This window comes from Plodia interpunctella, chromosome 19 (assembly GCF_027563975.2).
Source record: "Plodia interpunctella isolate USDA-ARS_2022_Savannah chromosome 19, ilPloInte3.2, whole genome shotgun sequence".
NCBI classification, from domain to species: domain Eukaryota; kingdom Metazoa; phylum Arthropoda; class Insecta; order Lepidoptera; family Pyralidae; genus Plodia; species Plodia interpunctella.
Genome location: NC_071312.1, coordinates 5891285 through 5906815, shown reverse-complemented (window position 1 = coordinate 5906815; position 15531 = coordinate 5891285). Strand labels below are relative to the sequence as shown.

Here is a 15531-nt window from a genome sequence, read left to right as displayed (position 1 = left end):
GATATTGGATAATTTCTAACTATTAATTAAAAGAGCAGTTATTGAATAGTAAAAACGCGATAATTTCTAAACTGTAACTGTAACCACTGATCGAATACTTAGGTATAAACTTTGTTTTGTCCGTTCACAGAAATTAGGTATATCTAACTTAACCGACCGTAAATTCTGGAAATCAAATTTACAAAATTAATTTTAGATTACAATATATGTATAGGATAAAAAAAGTCGTTGAAAACAACGGGAAAATTTAAATAAGTAACTTGTTCTTCATCGCTGGATTCACTTTGATCTCGATTCAATTTCCTCTCATATTTCAGCGCGCAAAGTTTTTACTCTGTGTAATTTTATGTTTCTCGGCATGGCGGCAGTTCGATGTTGTCATTTTTTGTTATTAATATAAAATATAATATACATATAATCAATACATATAATAAAATTGAAGAAAGGTCAAATTTGTACATTGTACATTGTACATTTTTTTTTAAATTCTTCATACTTAGTTACTGATATAGATGACGAAAATATAGTTTTGGAAATTTTTGTCTGTCTGAACGCGCATCACTCGAAATCTACTGGACCGATTTGCTCGAAATTTGGTATGTCAGTACCTTATATACCGGGTTAACATCTTAGATACATTTCATCTCGGTAAATGGTCAGGTTCCCGTAGGATAATTGAAAAACTAATTATGAATCAAAAATGCCTCAGAATCCCGGGTTAACTACTTATAGATATTTCATCGCGGAAAATGAGGAGGGTCCTGTAGGTAAATTAGATACATTTCATCCTGGTTAATGGTAAAGTTCCCGTAGGATAATTGAAAAACTAATTATGAATCAAAAAATCATCGGAATCCCGGGTTAACTCTTAAATCTTATAGATATATCATCCCGGAAAATGAGGAAGGTCAAAGAGATGAAAATTAAAATAACAATCCACGGAGCCGATTTACTTTAAAATTCTGTAGAAAGGTGTAAACAGAATATAAACAAATTGTTTTATCGATTAAAGTCTGATATAGATATAATGGGCGCAGTATGTATCAATATATCAGTATAAAACTCTTTCGTTACTGAGTGACTGACTGGCTGACTGACTGACTGACTGACTGACAGACAACATACACCCGAAACTGCTAGGCGGGAAGCTGAAATTTAGCATGTAGGTGAGTATAGGTGGAACACTAAGAGAGCATTTTTGGAAGTTCTAATTCGAATGGGGTGAAAGGGGTGAAATCTGTAAATATAAAAGTTCTACACCGTTGAAGTTAGTGACTTGAAAATTTGGATTTTGGTTGTCTACAATAAAGTAATGAATAAGTGTTTCAGATTTTTCTGAAAATTAACCCTCAACCCCTTCATAAAAAGGGGGTGAAAGATTGTATGGGACTTAATAACCGCGAGCAAAAGCTAGTATTTTATAAAGTCTTCTAATACTTAACTTTGTCTTAGAAAATCAGCATAGAAGCAATATCTAGCAAGATATCATTTTCATTACATTGTAAAAAACAGAGTCCTCGTCTGAATTCGATGCGGGTTTTATTAATAGAGAGTGATTGAAGAGGGAAATTTACATATTATTTTTTTTATTTTATTTTGGCACAAACAGTCATTACAATAAAAATAAGAAACATTTTACAATAAAAATAACATGTAGATATAGACAAAATAATGCCGAAAACTTAACAGAAAACATAATAAGTATAGCGTGTTCACAACATAGGTACTATTTAGTTGTATATAAAACAAGAACAGATATTATATAAGAAGAAGTAACAGATTCACGCAATTACAATACATTACATAAATAGTTTAATACATACTTTTTTTTATTATTATTTTTATATTAGGACAAATCACACAGATTGAGCTAGCCCCAAAGTAAGTTCGAGACTTGTGTTATGGGATGCTAACTCAACGATACTATATTTTATAACAAATACATATATATAGATAAACATCCAAGACCCGGGCCAATCAGAAAAAGATCATTGTCCATCATGACCCGACCGGGGATCGAACCCGGGACCTCTCGGTTCAGTGGCAAGAACCTTGCCACTGCGCCACCGAGGTCGTCAGCATAAAATACATACAAACTTGTTTATTTATTTATTTTTCATAATTTTTATTAATTTTACTCAGCTGATGACAGTGCTTTAAAAAAATTACTTTTTATAGTCTGCAGCGATTGTGAGAACATGTCGATATCTGGAAAGTCCTTATTTAACAGGTTTAAACTGCGGTAGAAAAAAATCATTTGAGTATAGTTCTTGAGGAAGCGAGATGGAACAAATATGTTAAGATGACGAGAGGTACGAACCGGTAGCCGAACCTTACTAATGAAATTAATCCTGGATAAGAGAGTAGGAGAATCTACGAAATAGTTAAGGATTTCAAATAAAAGTGTTATATCGAATTGAGTTCGGCGGTTTTTTAGAGACAGTAGTCTATGGTAGACAAGGGATATACTAGTATATAACACCTATAATATTGCACGTACGCTAGTATTTACTTTTTCAACTTTACTTATATACTTGTCAACCCCTCTAGTCAGGGTTTAATTGTAACTTTCTACGGTCGTCAGCCCCGATAAACAGAAGCTCGCAAAAGGTATTTTTGAAAATATATATTTTTTTATTTCAGACCGAATTAAAAAAGCTGTGTGAGCATGCGTACACTTGTTTTCACGACACAATCATAATCTGCGGGAAATCCGTCAACGAGGCCAGAACGTTCCTGGATCTGTGCGATTTATACGAGTACTCCTGCGAATACAATATGGGTAAGGTATTTCACTAATTTTAATCTTTCTCGTTTCATTACACTGAAGCCCGCGATTTCGATCGCGTGGACTGTAGAATCTACTATTATTATGTATTATTATATATCTATACTATCATTATAAAGAGATACGTTTATGAGTTTGTATGTTTCCTCATTTAAAAAATTTAACCGATTCCTCATTTAAATAATTGAACCGATTTAAAAAATTCTTTCACCATAGGAAGGTACTTTATCCAAGATTGCTAAAGGCTATATTTTATCTCAAAAGTCCTAAGGTAGCGAAGCTTCGCGCAACATCTAGTATTTAACTAATAAATTAATAGAATTATTAATAACTAACTGCACCTTAGTTTAACCACAAATATAAAAAAAATTGAGTTAAGCGCCATCTACTTTATAAAGCGTCATTGAACCATCCGACTTTTTGACCAAATCATACGAGAATTGCGTGCTTACTTTCATGATAAAAAGTACCTTATGAAATCAATTTTCTATGATTTATCAAAGCTGTTAGCCACATTTTCAGTCGATTTGACATTGTATCATAATCATAACCGCACTTTAAACGCATTGAACTGTACATACATATTTAATAACTCGTTACAAATAAGATATTCTCTTCTTTTCAGTTTTCCGACACGTAAAAGAAGACGAGACTTGTCCGAATCCGAAGGAATTGGGGGAAGGAGTAGGTTAAAAAAAAACATCTCAAAAATTGATATTTATTATAAAAAAATAGTTATAATATAAGTCTATGTAGATCCTACAAAATGTAGCTATTTCTAAAAAGATTTTCAGGATTTTGTCCTTGATGACTAAGCTTACGTAAAAATATTGTAAGAATGGAGTTTCTATGCTATACTTGTGCGTTTTGATTGCAATTCACAAGAGTAAAATCTGAAACAAGTTTATTTTTAATGATAGAAATACTTCTATTGATAAACATAAGAGCCTGCCCCATTGCTCAGTCGCGCTCCATCACGTTGACATCCGTTGTCAGGTAACATTGATATTGTGTGAAGTTTCGACTAAATACATCATCGCACGTCAGTGCCAAGACCTAAGTAAACAACGAAGCACAACTATTTAGGTACTTAACTACAACGTCTTGCGTCGTCGACACCTTGCACGACTGAGCAATAGGGCATGACTCTTACCTGATACATGTAAATACTATTTTGCTGCGACGCCTCAAAGCCCAGTCTCTCCTCTTGCCTCTCAGCTGTCAAGGTTATTTTTATCCATGGCTATGGAATGCTCTTCTAGGGCGGAAACCTTACTACGTATTTTATTCCATTATTGGAGGATACAAAAAGTATGTAGCACACAAAGCACAGTTTTTTTTTATTAGGACAAATCACCCAGATTGAGCTAGCCCCAAAGTAAGGAAGACTTGTGTTATGGGAAACTAACTCAACGATATTATATTTTATAACAAATACACATATAGATCAACATCCAAGAACCGGGCCAAACAGAAAAATATCATTTTCCATCATGACCCGACCGGGGATCGAACCCGGGACCTCTCGGTTCAGAGGCAAGCACTTTACCACCGAGGTCGTCATCTGTTAACTCTAAAAAATAAAATCATAATAAAATACTTGCCGTGTTTCCAATAACAGTTGACGTACACCATGTGGCAGATATTGTCAAATTTTCCAAGACCAAAAGAGTCATCAAAGCCACAAACCGGGTCCTTACCAGTGGCCTTACAAAGCGCAGCGTTGCGACACCAAGGGTCCACCTCCCTTGGTGCATACCCTGAGGGTTTTTCAGTCACTAGAGCCATCGGCCTAGCTACGCCAACCTTCATTAATTCCTGAAAATAAATAAAAATTAAAATGTAGAAAATTCTATGTCTTATTAAACTGTGAAACCACTTACCTATGTAACCTCGATTTTTTATTTCGGATCTGTGTCCAGTAAGTACGAGTATATGAAAATAAAAGCATAGAGATTCCATTAGAGATTTTAATAAGATTATAAATGAAGAAATATTTCACAATAAATTAAACCAGTGTTAACTTTTCTTACTACAAACTGTTTCATAAAAAACCCAGTTTCGTCATATCTGTCCGTCGAACCATCTAATCTCAAAGACTAAATAGCAGGACTAGAAAACTGTAATTTGGCAGAAATATCAAGTGGAGATAACAATAGAAAAATCTCAAGTAACAATCAATTGGTAATAAATTTGTCCGCTACGAAAAAAAATAACTTTTCACTAACATAGGTATTATATTAAACACACCTATATCGGCTGAGTACTTACTGCCTGGCATAGAAAGTGTAATGTTTAAGAAAATGACGAAGCGCGCAGAGTCCTGACTTAATCAATGTCAAAATAAAACAAAGAAACGTCAAGTGAAATGAACTGAATTTATCCCAGCTTAGAATTGATAAAAGCATTAAAAAAACATATACAAAATGTAACTTAAACATGTAATGATGTACCTGTAGTGAGTCGTTACTTCACAGTGATCTAGTGATGCGTATCTCAAACACCATCACATGTATCATTGTATCTATACACGGTACTTACGCGATAACAAACAATCTATCTATCTTTGGCTGATATGCAAAAACGCCAATAACTATGGATTGTGTCGACTCTAATCAATCGTTTATTACTGGAGATACGTTTTTAGCTAGGACTACTTATAATGAAGCAACAACCTAATTTGATTCTATGGTTCTACAAAAACAATAGGTTCTTTCTCATCTCCTCTCATTTGCACAAGCAGCCAATCTTTGACCAAATTCCCTAACTTTGGTATCATACTACTAAATGATTCTACCGGATGCAAGGCGGCCTGCTCGTAGGCCCTCCTGCCAGAGGTTAGAACTGGCCCTTCGATCCTCTGAGGGAGTTTTGGCGGCGATATTCTTAAACTCATGTTGTCTAAAAGCCTTTTGGTCAAGTCTTCATTCTTCTGTACAGACTTCAGTATCAACTCCAGGGCCTGTCCATGCTCGATTAACTTGTCTTCTATAAAGCTATGGGCTTTTTTGCGATTGGCCTGTTAAACATAAACAAACTCCATACAAGCAAGCAATCAAATTAGGTACTATTAATTTCTGTGAACTTAAGTTGCCAAATACATACTTCCCACTAATATTATAAACTAGCTTTTGCCCGCGGCCTCGGCCGCGTTAATTTCGTGCGTCCGCTAATAACTTATTATTATTATTAATAAACTCACATTTTTTATTAACTTCTTTTATTTCTTAGCTAAATAAAAATAACGCTAGTGTGCCGTTGTAAGAAATAAGTATAAATGTTTGTATTTTTTAAGACGACCAAATTATATTTTATATTCACGCTATTTGCATAGCAACATCATAAATATTTATATTTTTCATATTGATGTGTACGTATTTTGGACATAGATTTATACATAGACTTTATAGAGGGTTTACTCTCAATTTCTTCTCAAAAAGTCGGGGTCACACCTAACTAATGGATGGGTTTGCACCGGACTGTTTAGGAAGAATCTTGGAAAATATTACGAGTAATTAAACCTATTCCTAGTTTCTTCTTTAAAAGTTGGGATCAAAACCATATTTAAGATGAAACTGTTAAATACTGGGAGTTGGGCCCATCTCTATTTGTGGATCAAATACATATGAATAATTATTACTATTAAATAAGCCTTACCCTTCGTGTTTCCACGTCTAGCATCGGACTTTGTTGAGCAACTTGGACTAACAGGCACATGCATAATCCTAGAATTTACAAATATCTGAAGTAACGACACAATGGTTGTTGCATTTAAAAAAAAGTATTTTTTATTACCAGCCAGTCGCAACCAAAGAGTTAAGTGATATAATGTAATATCGGCTCTAACTATCGCGCAACAGTTCGCCGAACTTTGACGGATACATTCGGCATACATGGCAGGTTTTTCATTGCGTTAAATAAAAGCACTCGTACAAACTGCACAATGTTCGTGCATTCATAGTGATACATTATTTTAAAATAGATTTACTTTCCATAATTGGGGCCTGTTTCACCTCTTGCTGATAAAGTATCAGATAGCCTAAATATAACATCAAACAGCGTTCAAAATTATATTTCACAAGCGTTGGATAGGGTCAATCACAGATTTATTTAACAGTAAATTTATCTGTCAAATTACAATATGATATTTTTTCTGAAAGTGGTGAAACATACTATACTATATAAATAAAATAATAATAAGACCCAGAATACAATAACTACTCTAGAAGGAAATTGCCATTGTCATTTTCAAAGTCATAACATTTGTTCAAAAGTTAGACCTTTAAAAAATAATATAGCATTTCGGAACTACTAATTCCAAAAATATAAAAATGACAGTATTATAATTTTTTTTTGTTGAATTGAATTCAGTCTCCACTGGTAACACAAAAGTAATAAATTCAAGCAAATAAACAAAGTAATTATTTTTTAAAGCTCCAATAATCAAATACTACCTCTAGAATCTCACAGGATTATCTTACCGACGACTAGTGGTTCCATTTTGATCCGGTCGAGATAGAGCGTCCAACAAGTAGGTCGCTGGCGACGCCTCGGCCACTTATACTGTGGGTGATTGAATGCTACGACCGACGCTTCTTGATGTTATGAAGGCATGATCTAAAAGTTTATATCACATAATATATAATCTGATATCTATGGTTTATATTATCTTTTTCTTACTTATCAAACAAAGTCCTCATATCATATTTATATCATATTTTCAACTAGGGCCCCGTCCCGCCTTTGCTCTAGTAAAAACATAACACATAATACACCTAAAACCTTCCTTAAAAATCACACTATCACGTGAAAAGACAGACGACTGTTCGCGATAAACTCAAAAATTACTGCACATATTTTGATAGAGTGATTACCAATTGATAGATTCCTAAGGAAGGTTTTAGGTGTATAATGTATTATGTTTTACTCGAGCGAAGGCTGGACGGGTTTAGAATATGATATAGATACATCACTACATTTGTATGAATACTTCCGCTGACGCTTGAAAATACGCAAATAATGTTATCTTGACATTTAAAACTAGTTGTTCGCCGCGAACTTAGACATTGCGAACACAATATTTTTTTACAAATTATGAATATTTCAAAAACGACTGAACCTATTTTGATGCCCCACGAAGTTAAAAATTCTATTGGCATATCCTACAAAAAATACAAAAAATGTATTTTTGCCCAAAGTAGAATGTTAAACCTCGCTCGTTTCGCTCGCTCGGTCAATAACACAAAACTTTAATTGTTATAGCAGTTGTGCATCCGTTCAAAAACCTTTTTTATTAAAAGGAGTTAAGGTTTCAACGACCTTGCAGCTGTGTGAAGTGAGACTGGAATATTTGCTGTGTGAAGTTGTGGTGAGTTAAGTCCCGTTAGTTATTTTTTGTAGTTATGTGTTCAAAGCGCGTAAATTTAAAAAACATTATATTGTAGATCGATTTTATCAATGATATTTATTTGGCGTGTGGTTCCGCCCTCCTAGGATAGGACCACTCAAATCCTACCGTGGATGTCTTATGAGAACCTTGGTAGCTGTAGGAAAGAGGAAATAAGGAAGGAAACAGGAATAAGCTCAAATGAGAGAGAGTAATATCACAGCTGATTCTTCAAAATTTTAAAGTAATTTTTTTACGCCGTTTCGAGCTTCGTGGTCTCTCAGCCAAATGTGACTATGAACACGCGAATATGAGAGAGAGAGCTGTCCTTTGTTCATCTACTATAACAAGTAAATCAAGATCAAAAGTTTCAAAATCAGTCATTCCTTCTCCAATCCAAGTCCATAGTTACCCCTCTCGAAATGAGATTTATAGATACTAAACAGCGCCTGATTGAACTGCGTTGTTGATACGGTCCTCTGGAGAATTGCACATTAATTACTTCAATTTCTCACGCATTACGAACAAGAAAATAATTAGACACTTACTTACACCATAACTTGCTTTTTACGACTTTATTAAACCGATAAGAATTGACAAAAGGTGATTAACCTATACGCTCATTTTGATATTTTATCGTCAGATGGCGGTAATAATTACATTTAAGCTATTTATTAGTAATAATTATCGTTTGTTTTTAATATTTTCGAATAAGTACTGCCAATGTAAGATTGTGTTGTTAAAAAAAATTTAGCTCTATTCAAATATCATCATGCGCAAATGTTATAATATTATGTTATGTTTATTTGTTAGTTATTTGACGCCATAACACAGTCACGTGAAACACTTCAATAGTGGAATGTAATTGAAAAGAGTACTTTTACATACGTATTTTTATTTTATTCCATTAAAAATGTATTGCAAACAAAGATTACTTCCTCTACCATTCAGATTTTATATCAGAAGCAATGTTGGAAAGAACTGTTTACAAAAATGTGTGATCATGAGTTATTGTAAAAGTTTTAATAAAATAGCAATAGGTAAGATTTTAATATTTTAGTATTTTATATACACTAACTGACTTTATTATGGTTTTACCTAAGCGAGGCCGGTACGAGTCGCTACTATTTTTCTAATTTTAGAAGTATACTTATCCAAACTCTTATAAATATCATGATGTTCTCTTAATATTTCAGGACTACTTTTGTATATGATTTCAACAGTGAATTGCCACAGTGAGGCTATAAAAGTAAGTATTACCGATCTAATTATAATTTCAATTCTTTATTTGAAAAATGTGATTATATTGGTTATTTGTTATCACTACTTATGCATAGTATAGACCTACACATACACACCACACAAACCGGAGGCTAATACCTACGGGTGGTTCTCAAAGCGTTAAGACCGCTGCGGCCGCGCTGTCATACAAGAATTAGTCCGACTTTAAAATAATTAATCTATATTTGTAGTGTCAATAAACTACATATTTAACTAACTATGCATATTTATTTAAATATGTGCATGCCATCATTCTACAAAAGAAAATCTAAAAACACGAATATTAGAATCGAGTTAAAACATTTTTTTTTTCAAATGTCTACCTACCCCCAGACACCAGAAATGGGGGTAAAACTTGACAAAGGCATATTTTGGCGCGGGTGGAACTGCGGTCATCAACTATTTATATATTTGTGAATTTTCAGAATGAAGAAGAGTGTAAAATAGCCGATCTGTGCGTTCACGACAAAGTGCCGATGTGCGGCATCGACTCCTGCGGCGAGATGAGGACGTTTATTGATACTTGTGACATGCACGAGTTCAACTGTGACAGTAAAAAAGGTAATTATTCCTTCAAAAGGAGGGTGTAAAGATTTATTCAGCTCCTGGTATAGGTATCCGTGGGCTGTGGTGACCACTTCCCATCAGGTGGGCGGTATGCCTGTTTGCTTGCTCAGTTCAGTATAAAAATTATTTCTTTATTTCCTTCCTTTACATTCGTATTCATGGCTAAAGGAAGACAATATTAATGAAGTGGTTTGCCAATGCCTTCTCCATTTCACATACTAGATGATAAATTATCAACTACAGTGCAGGTTTCCTCACGATGTTTCTTTTCACCGGAAGGAAGTGATGGTCGATGAATGATGTACATGATCAGATTGGTATGCGATGTCACGTGGCACAAGTAAGATTCGAACCTGGAAAATTTTGCTCCACAGGCCTTAAGCTGCTGGACCACCGACCACCACCGCGTCGCATTAAATATTACATATACTTGATTTATTTCCATTAATGCGGATATATAACTCAAAAAGAATTTAAGGTTTTCTCAAAGGCGTTTAGTTGTTCGATAATTTATTCAATTTTGTTATAAGATTATCACATCAAATGTTTCAGATTTCAAGAACCGACCAATCCACGAATGTTGGGTGACATGCAAGAGAGGACGGTCTTTCAAAAAGCCGGAGTTCAGGACGGACTGCAACATAAATACCAAAAACAATAGACTTTAAATTAAAACACATAATTTAATTTCCTATGATATTTTATTGTCATTCTCTCTCTCATCTTCGAATGTTGCAATTGCATTTGGAGCTGTGACACTGCGAAGCCAGAGGTCAGCCTCAAAATAAACAAAACAATTTTGAAGGTTTGCCTGTAATTTCATATAACCACCGACCGCCTACCTGACATCAACCCTCCATAGGAATGTTATTATTGCCTATCAGCTGCCAAGGCTGTATAAGTAATTAAACGCTTTATAAGACATGCATTGGGAAGATTTGGCGTTGTCCTATTCTAGAGGGCGGAACCACAAGCCAAGTTATTGTCAGTCTATCTATACTATTATTATAAAAATGTGAGCGTTTGTGAGTTTGTATGTTTGAGGCGTGTAATTTTCGAAAGTACCGAACAAATTTCAAAAATTCGTTTCACCATTTCAAAGGTACATTATCTAAAATTGCTATAGGCTATTTTTTATCTTAAAATTCCTAGTCTATAATGAATACTTTGACGTGGAGAATTCTTCTCTACTGACTTCTTATGTGTGATCGAAAAAGTCATCCATCTTTGCATCTGCGTATACTCGTATGTATACCAGATGCAATGCCAAAGTGTATTAGCGAAGCGAAGACAATAATTGCAAATGATTAAAATGCAGATATAAATATGATAAATCAAATTTAAATAAACATAATCCCCCATTTTAATATTAATTTATTCTATATCTTAGATCTGATAAGCTAAATTATCTTCAGTATTTGAGTAAATAATTTATAAGAAAAATTATTATGTATTTGCCTATCGACTAATGAAAATGTATCTCCTCATGCTAGTTGCAGTTGAGTGTATATGAGATTCTGAATTGCATTTATATTATTTTATTGATACAAACTAATTTAGATTTCTTTTTCATATTGTCGCGCCATGTTTTTCTATGTTAAATGTAACTATTTGTACTCGATGCCCACAATACAGGCCTGGCCTAGTGTGGGATCATTTGTAATTTTATATGCATGTAATTCTTTTCGAGAAATAAATAATTCTTATTGTTATATTTAATATGTAAAGTAATTTATGACGATTTTTACACTTTTTTTATGGCAATTTCAAATAATCTTTTGGTGATAAAGAAAACGTGGAATCATTTTATGGCATTCGATTTCGGCATGTGAGACTATATTTTAAAAAAATACTTAAAATGCAAAAGTGAACCTATACTGAATATCAGATAAATCAAATCGATTTGTTGTATTAATGTTTCATAAATATGGTCAAGAGATTTCTTATAACAGTCATATTTGCTTCATTCGTAAAAACTACTTACGGTCATATTGAAGCTGCAAAGGCAAGTACTTTGTACTCATACATTTTTTTTCTTCAAAGAAATTGAACCAACTTCCGTGACACTCAAAATCATAAAATAACAAAGGCATTAAGGTGCTACCAACTTCTTGAATGGAAGTCGGTGCCAACAATACAGTAACAGGTCGTGGATTTGATTAATTGGGCATTTTATGTGAAGATTTAAGAGCGCGTTACCATTACTCAGTTGGGCTGTGACCATCCGTCATGTTGACATCTGTCGAAGGAGCAACGCAGAAGAACGTAGAAATTGTATGAAGCAATAGAATTAGTAGGTACTATACGGAGTACCTACTAATTCCATGTATGAAGCATTGATTTACAAGGGCCACGCGCGGAATGCTATTTATAAGTTTCGACGTAAGTCAACTCATGTCAGTGTCAAACCGTATAGAAAACAACGCAGCACGACGACGGAGCTACAACGTGGTGCGTCGTCGCAACGAATCGCGACTGAACAATGGGAACGCGCCCTAACTTGGCACCGAATTCCATTTAATAAGTTGGTACACAGCACATGCTTTTTTTACTTACTTCCGTTTGTCCTAACTAGAGAGTTAAATTTTTTATGTCGCTTCAGTTTCTATGATAAAAATTATGAATGTACAAATTATGGTAAATAAATAAATATGACAATGAATTCAGCAAGACCTGATGCTGCATCCATGTTTTCTTGTCACGCATTGAATGCAACAAGATCTCTTTAAATTTTCGTAAAAAACTTATTTTCAGTTAGAAGAAGAGTGCAAGATAGCGGACATCTGCCGGCACGACCAGGTGCCCATCTGCGGGATCGACTCCTGCGGCGAATTGAGAACCTTCATCGACACCTGTGACATGCACGAGTTCAACTGTGACAGCAAGAAAGGTAACTTCTGGCCACAATCACGCCATTCACGCCTACAACTTCATCTGAAATGCAAACTCGACCATTACGCAATTTTTTTTACTGTTTACGTGAAAATAGTTTGACAGATTTTTGTATCAAACCAAAGCAATTATCAGAGGGCGAAGTGTGGGTTTGCATTTTCGCTACTCACCATCGAATCGATTTGGTGTGTGACGCAATGAACCAATGACATTGCAGTGTGGTTGTCGTTGCGTAACAATGGCGCAATGTGATTGGTTGTTGTCTCTCATTTCGAATCGATTCGATGGTAAGAAGTGAAATGCTAACCCGCACTTCGCCCACAGGGTAAATGTTTCATAGAAAACTTGTAACGAGTGAATGCGGGCTTGATGATGGTGTTATTACTAAGAATGCTGAATACTATGCGAAGTGGAGAGAAAAACGTAGCATAGCCGACTCGGGTCTTTCGGTAGGTAATAGAAAAAAAACGAGGAGTTATTGTACATAAATAAGGACAAGTTACACAGATTGAGCTAGCCCCAAAGTAAGTTCTACTGTATTTTATAACATAATACATATATAGATAAACATCCAAGACCAGGGTCAATCAGAAAAAGATCATTTTCCATCATGACCCGACCGGGGATCGAACCCGGGACCTCTCGGTTCAGAGGCAAGCACTTTACCACTGTGTCACCGAGGTCGTCAAAAGAACATAGATTCACCGTGTTACATTGATTGTACATATAATAAAATAATTTACTTTGTCGTGTTATGAGTCATTATGATTGTCATCGAGATCGCAATCAATGCTTTCGGAAAGCATTTACTCATTATTTCATTAGATATGATATAAAAATTCTAATTGTTTCATAAAATACTTACAAAGCCACATAAAATCATAAACGAAGTATTTATTAAACGTGGTAATTTTAAACCTGGTAAAGGTTACCACCCACGCGCCCCGCTGCTGATAATTTTCCTTTATTATGAATACTAACACGTGGATGAATGCTTCATAAAATACAGTATAATTTTGTAATTAAAACATTTACAGCGTGATTTTCTCTCATTCGTTCCAGATTTAGACGAGCATTTGTTATTTTTGAAGATAAATCATTTGACTTTTATTCGACGGTTTCAAAATACATACCACATGTTTCGTTTCAATGTACTCGTATTTATCAATGTGATTATAGTTAACCTTTTTGACTCCACATTGTCGTCGAACAGTTTGCCAAACTTTGGCGGATTCGGTATACATTGCTAGTTTTCCATTGCGGTAAATAAAACCTCTCATACAAATTACGCAATATTCACGCATTCGCGTCGACATGTGTATTGCATACGTACGATATATTTTTTGTAAGTCATCGAAATCCTTCCATTAGATTTAGCTAAAAAACTGTTTTATTTATGGAACTAGTATTTTTTTTATTTTAACCATAAAACTATCGAGATATTCTCCTATAGGTGCAATTGACTCTCTCATATCTAAGTACATTTACTGTCATAAATATCGGTAGATCTCATCCCATTGCGTTTATCATCCTAGCCACGAAATGTTCTTAGAAAAACATGAATAGCCGGTGATTCACCAGGAATAGTTAATACAAGATGCTTGAAATCCTCATAATATGCGGAGGTCACACTAAACTGGTCGCCTAGACGCCCACGCTGGCGCCAGACTTGCTTACAACTAGGGTTTCCAATGAAACCCTCACTCACAGCTTACGTTTTCCCTTTTCATAATATTTTAATGCATAGATAAGAAGGGAATAGAAATCAAAATAAATTGTACTTTACGATTTATTATCGACATCATCGTAGCTATAAATGTTGGGGTACTAATTTTCCTAATCAGTGAATAAGGAGGATGGGCCCTGATATGACCCACCACGCAAGCCCAATACTGATTGGATGTTTTTAATTTATTCAGGAATAATAAACAGTAAAATAAAAAAAGTTGGACTTAAACTAAAATTTATGGTAATTATATAACCCGTTACGTTATTCACAATTTAAATTAATAAGTTTACAAGTGTGTTAAATTAATTATCAGGAACTACGAAACTTAAAAAATATATGTATGTGCGGTCTACAGTTTTTAATTTACCATCAAATTCTTTATAAGGCTTAGTTCATTATTTAATGAAATTATGTAAAAATATGACTATCTTTGTTACAGATTTTATTCAAAAGCCACCACATGAATGCTGGGTCACGTGCAAGCGTGGGAGGAGCTTCAGGAAGCCCGAGTTTGGACTTGACTGCGACAAGCAAAACCTAGTTTAGCTCAGAATTATTATTACCAATTTAATTATCATAGAATTTTTTTTTTATCTTGAAATAAAGATATGAAGATTTCTAAAAGCCTTCTTTCTTAAGAAGTCGGCAATGAATCATCTTATTAGGTATCTATGCGGTACGTACACTCAGGAAACCTCGCTTCTTGTCCTATACTATATAGCTTACCCGCTCTGGAAACATAGCTTCTTGTCCTATACTATATAGCTTACCCGCTCTGGAAACATAGCTTCTTGTCCTATACTATATAGCTTACCCGCTCTGGAAACATAGCTTCTTGTCCTATACTATATAGCTTACCCGCTCTGGAAACATAGCTTCTTGTCCTAT

The 15531-nt window shown here is 34.5% G+C and overlaps 3 protein-coding genes across 5 annotated transcripts; 2 read left to right on the top strand and 1 right to left on the bottom strand.

Moving 5' to 3' along the window:
- Window positions 1-3490: 3490 nt before the first annotated feature.
- LOC128678344 (uncharacterized) lies at window positions 3491-8992 on the bottom strand. 3 transcript variants are annotated; one of them, XM_053759812.2, is made up of 6 exons: window positions 8723-8992; window positions 7270-7405; window positions 6446-6513; window positions 5586-5807; window positions 4393-4606; window positions 3491-3681 (listed from the first exon to the last, which is right to left on the bottom strand). In XM_053759812.2, exons 2-6 carry the CDS (start codon window positions 7286-7288, stop codon window positions 3641-3643), a joined length of 564 nt encoding a protein of 187 aa, XP_053615787.1. In that variant the 5' UTR covers window positions 7289-7405; window positions 8723-8992; the 3' UTR covers window positions 3491-3640. The 3 variants fall into 3 exon arrangements, with proteins under 3 accessions (XP_053615787.1, XP_053615785.1, XP_053615786.1); XM_053759810.2 differs by having other exon boundaries at window positions 3491-4606; XM_053759811.2 differs by having other exon boundaries at window positions 3491-4606; window positions 8727-8992.
- Window positions 8993-9024: 32 nt separating this feature from the next.
- On the top strand, window positions 9025-10714 carry LOC128678346 (uncharacterized). Its single transcript, XM_053759813.2, has 4 exons — window positions 9025-9214; window positions 9371-9423; window positions 9881-10016; window positions 10575-10714. Exons 1-4 carry the CDS (start codon window positions 9088-9090, stop codon window positions 10688-10690), a joined length of 432 nt encoding a protein of 143 aa, XP_053615788.1. The 5' UTR covers window positions 9025-9087; the 3' UTR covers window positions 10691-10714.
- Window positions 10715-11792: 1078 nt separating this feature from the next.
- Window positions 11793-15418, top strand: LOC128678189 (uncharacterized). The gene is made up of 3 exons (XM_053759573.2): window positions 11793-12027; window positions 12777-12912; window positions 15083-15418. Exons 1-3 carry the CDS (start codon window positions 11950-11952, stop codon window positions 15187-15189), a joined length of 321 nt encoding a protein of 106 aa, XP_053615548.1. The 5' UTR covers window positions 11793-11949; the 3' UTR covers window positions 15190-15418.
- The last annotated feature ends 113 nt before the right edge of the window (window positions 15419-15531 follow it).